The sequence below is a fragment of the Watersipora subatra genome, chromosome 3, assembly GCF_963576615.1.
Source record: "Watersipora subatra chromosome 3, tzWatSuba1.1, whole genome shotgun sequence".
Classification (NCBI taxonomy): Eukaryota; Metazoa; Bryozoa; class Gymnolaemata; order Cheilostomatida; family Watersiporidae; genus Watersipora; species Watersipora subatra.
In genome coordinates, this window is record NC_088710.1 from 74,849,667 (window position 1) to 74,861,728 (window position 12,062).

Below are 12,062 nucleotides of genomic sequence, written 5' to 3' on the forward strand. Positions count from 1 at the left end.
TATAGTATATCAGAATATATCAGGTATTATATTATTTCTATATTATATCAGAGAATATCAGATATTATATCATTTCTATAGTATATCAGAATATATCAGATATTATATCATTTCTAAATTATATCAGAATATATCAGGTATTATATCATTTCTATAATATATCAGAATATATCAGATATTATATCATTTCTATATTATATCAGAATATATCAGGTATTATATCATTTCTATATTATATCAGAATATATCAGGTATATCATTTTTATATTATATCAGAATATATCAGATATTATATCATTTCTAAATTATATCAGAATATATCAGATATTATATCATTTCTATAGTATATTAGAATATATCAGGTATTGTAATATTTCTATAGTATATCAGATTATATCAGGTATTATATCATTTCTATAGTATATCAGAATATATCAGGTATGCTATCAGTCCTGTAGTTTTTAGAGCTGCTAAATAAACCTACCTGCGATATTACAGTTAATGTATATGAATGAATAAAACCTCAATACAGATATTAATATCTATATCAGGTATAATACAGATGTTATTATCTATATCAGGTATAATACAGATGTTAATATCTATATCAGGTATAATACAGATGTTAATATCTATATCAGGTATAATACAGATGTTAATATCTATATCAGGTATAATACAGATGTTATTATCTATATCAGGTATAATACAGATGTTAATATCTATATCAGGTATAATACAGATGTTAATATCTATATCAGGTATAATACAGATGTTAATATCTATATCAGGTATAATACAGATGTTATTATCTATATCAGGTATAATACAGATATTATTATCTATATCAGGTATAATACAGATGTTAATATCTATATCAGGTATAATACAGATGTTAATATCTATATCAGGTATAATACAGATGTTAATATCTATATCAGGTATAATACAGATGTTATTATCTATATCAGGTATAATACAGATGTTAATATCTATATCAGGTATAATACAGATGTTAATATCTATATCAGGTATAATACAGATGTTATTATCTATATCAGGTATAATACAGATATTATTATCTATATCAGGTATAATACAGATGTTACTATCTATATCAGGTATAATACAGATGTTAATATCTATATCAGGTATAATACAAATGTTATTATCTATATCAGGTATAATACAGATATTATTATCTATATCAGGTATAATACAGATGTTAATATCTATATCAGGTATAATACAGATATTATTATCTATATCAGGTATAATACAGATGTTAATATCTATATCAGGTATAATACAGATGTTATTATCTATATCAGGTATAATACAGATGTTAATATCTATATCAGGTATAATACAGATGTTAATATCTATATCAGGTATAATACAGGTGTTAATATCTATATCAGGTATAATACAGATGTTATTATCTATATCAGGTATAATACAGATGTTAATATCTATATCAGGTATAATACAGATGTTAATATCTATATCAGGTATAATACAGATGTTAATATCTATATCAGGTATAATACAGATGTTAATATCTATATCAGGTATAATACAGATGTTAATATCTATATCAGGTATAATACAGATGTTATTATCTATATCAGGTATAATACAGATGTTAATATCTATATCAGGTATAATACAGATGTTATTATCTATATCAGGTATAATACAGATGTTAATATCTATATCAGGTATAATACAGATGTTATTATCTATATCAGGTATAATACAGATGTTATTATCTATATCAGGTATAATACAGATGTTAATATCTATATCAGGTATAATACAGATGTTAATATCTATATCAGTTATAATACAGATGTTAATATCTATATCAGGTATAATACAGATGTTAATATCTATATCAGGTATAATACAGATATATCTATATCAAGAAGCTCATGTTCGAAGCCTTTTCAGAAGGTTACTCAACGTGACTTTCCACAAAGACACGATAATCATTGCATTGTCTTTGAATTGTAGATGCTTGGCATTTTTACTTGCCTTACATCTACTCCTTGATATCAATGTTTGGAGTGTCCATATTGTTGGGTAAGTGTTTTCATTGTTCGCAAAGGCAAGAAAGGTTTGTTGAAGGTTTACCGATTGCATGTTGGTGACCGCCCTCAAAACAATTACTATGTATAGTTATGTCTACATTTAGTGTGATTGGAGTGGTCTTCTCTTGTCACACACCAATAGCCATTAGCAGGAAGCAGTCTCTTGCATGCAGCGTAACGATTCTTAGGGTTGTTTGCATTATCAAGTTTTGTAAAAATATATTGTGCATATTGGCATGTGATTTACCTATTTATAACCGTAATATGTGATCTTGTCACTGTTGAAATTTGTCTATAGACTTCATAATGAAACTGCTTATGATGATGTAACCCATGTAGCATAGTAATTATAGTATAGCAATTATCAAGGAACTGAAAACTACAAAAAATAAAAATTGTCAAACGATAGCGCTAATTAATAAATCCAACATCGCTAACAAGCATTCATAATCTGATAATCAGCGCAAAACTGCTGACCAATGTGAGTCAGAGTTTCACTTGTGGCAGTAGACCGCTGCTCAGCCTGAATACATGTACTGATAAGTACTGCTGACCAATGTGAGTCAGAGTTTCACTTGTGGCAGTAGACCGCTGCTCAGCCTGAATACATGTACTGATAAGTACTGCTGACCAATGTGAGTCAGAGTTTCACTTGTGGCAGTAGACCGCTGCTCAGCCTGAATACATGTACTAATAAGTACTGCTGACCAATGTGAGTCAGAGTTTCACTTGTGGCAGTAGACCGCTGCTCAGCCTGAATACATGTACTAATAAGTACTGCTGACCAATGTGAGTCAGAGTTTCACTTGTGGCAGTAGACCGCTGCTCAGCCTGAATACATGTACCAATAAGTATGTTTTCTTTAGTTCATCAAATCTCGCACATGAATTCCTTATTTGCCTGACACCGTCGCTCCTTTAGCAGGAGTTACACTCAGGCAGCTGATAATTGTAGAACAATGTATTGAATGTTCCCATGTTTAACAACGGCTAGTAGTTCTTAGGACTTAACTCATTAGCGCAGTGTAAAAAGCGTGTCAGTCCAAGGATTTTCGATAGATCGCTAAATCGACGTATTAGACCATCAGTTAAGGTTAGCGAGTTACCAAAATGCTCTCGTTAGTGTAAAGACCTGGTTAGCAAGAATAGATTTTGTGAATAATTGCAAACAAATGAAATTGGTTTGCTTCTGTCACGGAGAACAGGAACAACTTTGTGGTAGGTTACAGTAGCTCTTGACAAAAACAGAGTCTAACCGCTCTATACCAACATTGGCTCCATGTTTACCTCAGCTCCCCTTTCATCTCCAGCTTGTCTTGCAGTCTTCACGCCAGTCGGATTCACAATCCTATTTACGGAAGTCGGACGATTCGTTATGAAACCTCAGGTGAGTTCAGTGATGCGGTTCCTGTCTATCGTATCTTGTAGGTAAGCCATACTACTGTATGGCTCTACGAGGTATGGCTACTGGTGGGTTCATGTCAATCATCAGGTCTCGCATGCACCTCCTCTCCTTTCTACCAGTCAGACAAGCTTATAGCTTGCTTTGTTGTCAACTTCCATATCTTGAACCATAACTGCCACATACAACTTTTATTGTGTTTTCTAGGTAAATCAAACACGCTGATTCCGATCTTGCACTCAAAATAAAGATTGGTCCACTAACTTTCAAAGTCATGAAGGTTTTTTACAGCATTTCAATATCCGTCTCGAAAACAACACAATCGACACAACAAGCTCCGCCCATAAATATGTGACATACGCTAGCTTTTCAGGAATGGAAGTTAGGGATGTTTAGTCCGATTTAGAATGATAGAGATGGGTGTCTTCAAACCCATTATTATCTAAATTCAGCCTTCAAAATCTTCTCAGTCTTTCATGAAAGATAGATAAACTATTTAAAATTGCATATTTAAAAATGAGCTCAAAAAAGCGCGATAACAATGCTAGCTTGTGATAAGGTCGCGCTTTTTTTAGCTCATTTTTCTCGGCGTTCAGCCTATTAAATATTCTGTAACAAACTACGAGCAATTTTAAATAGTTTATCTATCTTTCATGAAAGACTGAGAAGATTTTGAAGGCTGAATTTAGATAATAATGGGTTTCAAGACACCCATCTCTATCATTCTAAATCGGACTAAACATCCCTACCTTCCGTTCCTGAAAAGCTAGTGTATGTCACATATTTATGGGCGGAGCTTGTTGTGTTGATTGTGTTGTTTTCGAGACGGATATTGAAACGCTGTAAAAAACCTTCATGACTTTGAAAGTTAATGGACCAATCTTTATTTTGAGTGCAAGATCGGAATCAGCGTGTTTGATTTACCTAGAAAATACGATAAAAGCTATATGTGGCAGTTATGGTTTAATTAATTTGCTTATCAATTCACCCTCCATGTGCACTCAACACACTTGCAGGTTATATATCCTTGTGCTACACGCGCATGAGCCATCTGAGCTTACTTATATATATATATATATATATATTAAACATGTACTTATTGCATATGAGTGTACAATCACTGTACATGCATGTATATAGACTTGAAGGTCAACTGACAGCTTGCAAAGCTTGCAAAATGAATGCATTATCAATAGCACATATATGTAACATTATAAATTTAGGTTTCAATAATATCTTTGCACAATTTCTATTGAATATTTAGTCTTTAGAAACATTTTCAACTATCAAAAATGGACACAAGAGTTTTAGCTAGAGTATTTAAAAATTGTCTGTACAAAATCCTTATTCAGGGAAGCAGAGCATGCATCGATAAGGTTTTTAAAAGATCGCATTTGAGAATAGCTAATTTTAATGTCCTGTACTGTTTAATTTCCAGTTTGTGTAAAGGAGGAATTTAATGCTAGCACAATTCACAAGCTGATGTGTGCAATGCTATAACCGCTCTATGAAAACCAATACATACAAGATTTATAAATACGATACGGAGTGTGTTCAGTATTTGTGTAATCTGTTTTGATCTTTCTCTTTGACCTTGCTCACTTGTGCAGAAGATTGTTTTATGAAGTGATAAGCTAATCATCAGTCTAACTAATGGTCGATACCTTATAACAGTAAGTATAGTAAGCTCGCTAAGTATTATTAGTGCTATTACTAACGGTCGATACCTTATAACAGTAAGTATAGTAAGCTCCCTAAGTATTATTAGTGCTATTACTAATGGTCGATACCTTATAACAGTAAGTATAGTAAGCTCGCTAAGTATTATTAGTACTATTACTAATGGTCGATACCTTATAACAGTAAGTATAGTAAGCTTGCTAAGTATTATTAGTACTATTACTAATGGTCGATACCTTATAACAGTAAGTATAGTAAGCTTGCTAAGTATTATTAGTACTATTACTAATGGTCGATACCTTATAACAGTAAGTATAGTAAGCTTGCTAAGTATTATTAGTACTATTACTAATGGTCGATACCTTATAACAGTAAGTATAGTAAGCTCGCTAAGTATTATTAGTACTATTACTAATGGTCGATACCTTATAACAGTAAATATAGTAAGCTCGCTAAGTATTATTAGTACTATTACTAATGGTCGATACCTTATAACAGTAAGTATAGTAAGCTCGCTAAGTATTATTAGTACTATTACTAATGGTCGATACCTTATAACAGTAAGTATAGTAAGCTCGCTAAGTATTATTAGTACTATTACTAATGGTCGATACCTTATAACAGTAAGTATAGTAAGCTCGCTAAGTATTATTAGTACTATTACTAATGGTCGATACCTTATAACAGTAAGTATAGTAAGCTCGCTAAGTATTATTAGTACTATTACTAATGGTCGATACCTTATAACAGTAAGTATAGTAAGCTTGCTAAGTATTATTAGTACTATTACTAATGGTCGATACCTTATAACAGTAAGTATAGTAAGCTCGCTAAGTTTTATTAGTGCTATTACTATTGTTATTGTTTATTAATCTATTTATAAGCTATTGAAATGCTTGTTATGATGCGTTACAAGTAATTGGATAGTCTATGGCATTGACGCCGGCACTGTAGATGTCCGTACTTGCAGAAAAAAATGACCTCTTTTCATCACATTCTAAAGCTTCCCTCGCAAGTGTTTTTTTTAAAACACTTGCGGGTTTCTGTTCTACTAACATCAAAATAATTGATGAAAAATTTAAAATTATAATTATATTGCTGTAGCTTTTTGTATTTCTAAAATGCTTTCAGTTAGCCTTCAACGTATGTGTAGGTCATGAAGACACTTGTGTATCAAACCTGCACTTTGAGCGTATGAGCACATGTATGTATAACCTACAGGCACATGAGCCATATATTATATGAAGTACTATGTATACGCGAGCAGGCAGTCTCTCATACAAGGTCAAACAACTCCCAATATTATTCTCTATAGTTGATCAGCTAACTTTCTCTAAAAAAACTTATGCAATTTCTATAGTTTATATGTAGTTATTTTAGACTTATATTTAATAGTGAAATCTTTATTAGCGGGTACACATCTGTAGACTATTGTGTCTAGACTAGCTAGGTCTGTCAGTGACTGGTGACTCGTATACATCTATGGACTGTTGTGTCTAGACTAGCTAGGTCTGTCAGTGACTGGTGACTCATATACATCTATGGACTGTTGTGTCTAGACTAGCTAGGTCTGTCAGTGACTGGTGACTCGTATACATCTATGGACTCTTGTGTCTAGACTAGCTAGGTCTGTCAGTGACTGGTGACTCATATACATCTATGGACTGTTGTGTCTAGATTAGCTAGGTCTGTCAGTGACTGGTGACTCGTATACATCTATGAACTGTTGTGTCTAGACTAGCTAGGTCTGTCAGTGACTGGTGACTCATATACATCTATGGACTGTTGTGTCTAGACTAGCTAGGTCTGTCAGTGACTGGTGACTCATATACATCTATGGACTGTTGTGTCTAGACTAGCTAGGTCTGTCAGTGACTGGTGACTCGTATACATCTATGAACTGTTGTGTCTAGACTAGCTAGGTCTGTCAGTGACTGGTGACTCGTATACATCTATGGACTGTTGTGTCTAGACTAGCTAGGTCTGTCAGTGACTGGTGACTCATATACATCTGTAGACTATTGTGTCTAGACTAGCTAGGTCTGTCAGTGACTGGTGACTCATATACATCTATGGACTGTTGTGTCTAGACTAGCTAGGTCTGTCAGTCACTGGTGACTCATAAACATCTATATACTGTTGTGTCTAGACTAGCTAGGATGTCAGTGACTGGTCACTCCTTATAGTCTGTGTTGCAGCTCTTCCGGAGCCTTGATGATGAGTTGTTGACAGCTCAGTTCGAAGAGGCAAATCTGCAACGAAAACTTCGAGGTGAGTCGACTTTGTAGAGGTGACAGACGATATAGTGTAGCACAGTGTAGCCTACACATACTCCTTGTTTTCTGTAATTATTTGGTTCAGATAAAATAATTTATTTAACAGCTCACCTGCCTCCTGATGGCAATGGGCTATTACTAAATGGGGCAGTAGTCATTCACAGGAAGCTTGGAGAAGTTCAAAAAGACAAAGCCAAATTAGGTGAGTGACTAATATAACATGTCATAAATTCTATACAAAAGACTTCAGTTACTAATATAACATGTCATAAACTCCATACAAAAGACTTCAGTTACTAATATAACATGTCATAAACTCCATACAAAATACTACAGTTACTAATATAACATGTCATAAATTCTATACAAGCGACTCATTAATTACCTTGTTGTTAATTGCAGAAGAAAAGAAGAGGACGTCTTCCATTATGAGAATTTTGAGTTATCCTCTCGTCATGTTGCTCCTTTCAGCTCTCACAGCCATGTCTATTATTATGGTCGGGCTCAATATTCTCGAGATTGTCTTTGATAGGAAGGCTCTTCCTGCCGAAAGCCATGTATGTGTTTACGTCTATAGACTGTGTATTTATGTGTATGGATGTGTGCTTAGCTTGCCGATGTTTGGGTCATGCTGTAGAGCCCAGCTCTTATTCTACAGCTAATCCTTGAGCTATAATCCTTGAGCTATAATCTTCTTTACCTCTGAATTTACAACTGGCAATGGGAAGTTTGAGCAAATAATTGTCTCACAAGAAGTATATGAGGTGCATTTGAAAGGTACATATGAGGTATATTTGAAGGTACATATGAGGTATATTTTAAGGTACATATGAGGTATATTTGAAGGTACATATGAGGTATATTTGAAGGTACATATGAGATATATTTGAAGGTACATATGAGGTATATTTGAAGGTACATATGAGGTATATTTGAAGGTACATATGAGGTATATTTGAAGGTACATATGAGGTATATTTTAAGGTACATATGAGGTATATTTTAAGGTACATATGAGATATATTTGAAGGTACATATGAGGTATATTTTAAGGTACATATGAGATATATTTGAAGGTACATATGAGGTATATTTGAAGGTACATATGAGGTATATTTGAAGGTACATATGAGGTATATTTGAAGGTACATATGAGGTATATTTGAAGGTACATATGAGGTATATTTGAAGGTACATATGAAGTATATTTGAAGGTACATATGAGGTATATTTGAAGGTACATATGAGGTATATTTGAAGGTACATTTGAGGTATATTTGAAGGTACATATGAGGTATATTTGAAGGTACATATGAGGTATATTTGAAGGTACATATGACATACTTTTCGGACTATAAACCGCACCCCTATATAAGCCACATCTGCTTTATTTCCAAAAAACGATAATAAAACAATACATAGGCTGCATCTTTGTATAGGCCGCAGAACTCAGAAATGTGCTTTTTAACGCGGAAGCAACTTTGCTGTTTAAAACGGAACAGTGTCTAACGGTACGTTTCGTATTAACCGACGCTTTTTAACCTAGTGCCTAATGGAACAGTACCGTTAGGCATTGTTTCGTTGTTTTTCACAGCTAGAGGCGCACTAACCGGAGATTCTGGTTAATGTGCCTTAGCGGTCAATGAAAAAGCCACAGAATAGCCGCACCATTATATAAGCCGCATGGTTCAAACCATCAAAAAAATGTAGCGGCTAATAGTCCGAAAAGTACGGCATATTTGAAGGTACATACGAAGTATATACCCTACAGGATGAAAATATTCGTTGGTTATAAAAATTCACGATTTCGTGAACAGTCAATTTTGCAAATTATTAAATTCCGTGAATACTTATTTCTATTTTTAATCACAAAGGAGAATAACTACTACATCAAATTAAAAACTAGCCGTTAGGCTAGTTTTTAATTTGACTGTGTGCTGACTTTAGCATTAATCCTAGCCCGTGTGCTGACTTTAGCATTATTCCTAGCCTGTGTGCTGACTTTAGCATTAATCTTAGCCTGTGTGCTGACTTTAGCATTAATCTTAGCCTGTGTGCTGACTTTAAACAAATCTCCCAAGCTAATCATTGTTGTATTTTCAACATTTGTTCATTCTTGCATAATTTTTAATAGGAAGTGGTACTCGGCAAAACCTCTCTGTCAACGTTTGGGTTATACGGAGCTCTTTGGGAGATAGTGATTATATTCTACATACTAATAGCTTCATTGGCTGGACTCTACTCCGTTTGTCCTTGTCTCCGGCCCCTTAAACAGGACACAGATATGACCAAAATCGTCTACAATTGTGCAGTTCTACTCATCCTCAGCTCTGCACTGCCTGTTCTCTGCAGAATACTAGGCAAGTCTCTTCAATTCCTTAATTACTATTCTGTTCATTCTTTTCATTCCTTCACTCCTCACTCATGGGCCATAGTCTAGGTCACTAATGTAGGTCACTAATGTAGGTCACTTATGTAGGTCACTTATGTAGGTCACTAATGTAGGTCACTAATGTAGGTCGATGGCAACACCAAGTCACCAAGTGCTATCTTTATCTTAACTGTATCAACTTTTTCATCTACATGTACTTAGTAAAAACTTTATGCTTTGGACATGGCACTATTACCGTGTCATTTCCTGTTGTGTGAGACTTGAAAAAGTTTGTTTAAAGATAGTCTATTATTTCTTACAAAACAGATCTCATCATGAATATGATTATAGGTGCCATTCCAGCTAATTCTTGGTTCTAAGGAGTTGCTTCGGTGTTTAAGTCTATTGCTTGCTAATTCTAGTACTGTTAGGAGTATATCGCTACCACTGCTTTAACTTTTCTGTTGTTTTATCAAATTTATTTAAATATTTAAAACTATTACAGCTACATGTGTATAAGTATATACGAACTATTACAGCTACATGTGTATAAGTATATACGAACTATTGCAGCTACATGTGTATAAGTATATACGAATTATTACAGCTACATGTGTATAAGTATATACGAACTATTACAGCTACATGTGTATAAGTATATACGAACTATTACAGCTACATGTGTATAAGTATATACGAACTATTACAGCTACACGTGTATAAGTATATACGAACTATTACAGCTACACGTGTATAAGTATATACGAACTATTACAGCTACATGTGTATAAGTATATACGAACTATTACAGCTACATGTGTATAAGTATATATGAACTATTACAGCTACATGTGTATAAGTATATACGAACTATTACAGCTACATGTGTATAAGTATATACGAACTATTACAGCTACGTGTGTAGTTATTATGTGTGGTTAGTCATCAGCAGTTCAACATCTTACTACAAAGCACAGATCAAGGGAGGCAAATCTATAGTTGGTTTAAACGCAAATCCAATCATGAATAAGTTAGCGCTGTATATTACAATCGTTATATTAAATTTAATTTTCAGCGATGTCAAGGACACATAGCATCCTCAGTTTCTATGGAACCAAAGCTAGTATTTGTGTTTCATAATGCCTTCTATGTCACGCCCCCCTATGTTCTTCAGCCTTTGTTCCTTTAAACTAGAGATGCCCCGATTCTAAATTCACCAGCCGATTCAGATACCGATCCGATATACCGATCCTAATTGAAAAATAATCCGATTCAGATACCGATTCAGATCTTTCGTGTTGCATAGATAGTAGCTCATTTTATTATGCAAATACAAACATAATGCAAAGAAAACATGAATATTATTGTATTTATTTGTTTGCATTTATGGAAAAAAATATATACATATTCACATACTGACATACCGTGCATGTAGTAACAAAACAGTCCATGTTTCTTGTAATTTGTAAATAAAGGTAATTACTGTTAGTGGTACAGTTCTATCTGTGATAACGAAGTCCCTCTTCTATTGTTGGATGAACTGCTGTGCCTGTACAAGTTTAGAGCAAATCAATGTTTCTTTTAAAAACCGTTAGTGATTCAATTATCTCAGTAAGACGTCTCTTTTCTTCCATCATTATCAATGTAGCCGAGCGTACTGAAGGGGGATTCCCTTGCAACAGATGTTGGAGGACAGGCTACATACCAATACGCCACTGGGGTTACCGTTTTTTGTACAATACAAACGATCCATTGTATCGTCAGGATCAAGAGAGTGATGGATAACTTTATGCGTCGACTGTTTAAATTACTTTCGTAATGCTAGTAAATAGAAATATTACACTGCGTTCTTGTTTCCCACTTTTGTTATCTTGTTCGTGATTGCTTGCAATAAAACCTATCGCTGTAATTGGGAAATATCACACTTTTTGTTTACGTTCTGGCTAAAAAGTTTCCTTCGCTGTGTTGATCAGGTTATAGACATGAAATAAATTGTGTGGCAGGCCTGAAATTCATTAAGTAAAAGTAAGAAGCTTACAGCTGATGATTTTTTATTAGTATAGCAGGCTAAAATACAGTTTTCTGCTAAATGGTTGATCTGTAAAAAGTATCGGAAGGTTCAGATTTTTTAAGAAAAGATCGGCCGATACCGATTCAGATACTTGACACTCATATCGGCACCGATACCGATTCCGATTCCGATACCAAAATCGGGGCAACTCTACTTTAAACTGCTGACAC

The 12,062-nt window shown here is 33.9% G+C and overlaps 1 protein-coding gene across 1 annotated transcript in view; it reads left to right on the top strand.

Annotated features, from left to right (window-relative positions):
* Window positions 1–12,062, top strand: part of LOC137392255 (protein LMBR1L-like) — a 28,382-nt gene that overhangs the window by 14,303 nt on the left and 2,017 nt on the right. Inside the window, exons 8-13 of the mRNA XM_068078920.1 lie at window positions 2,017–2,085; window positions 3,415–3,479; window positions 7,373–7,445; window positions 7,557–7,652; window positions 7,853–8,007; window positions 9,585–9,810. Of these exons, the coding sequence (XP_067935021.1) occupies window positions 2,017–2,085; window positions 3,415–3,479; window positions 7,373–7,445; window positions 7,557–7,652; window positions 7,853–8,007; window positions 9,585–9,810 (684 nt within the window). The remainder of the gene's footprint in view (window positions 1–2,016; window positions 2,086–3,414; window positions 3,480–7,372; window positions 7,446–7,556; window positions 7,653–7,852; window positions 8,008–9,584; window positions 9,811–12,062) is intronic.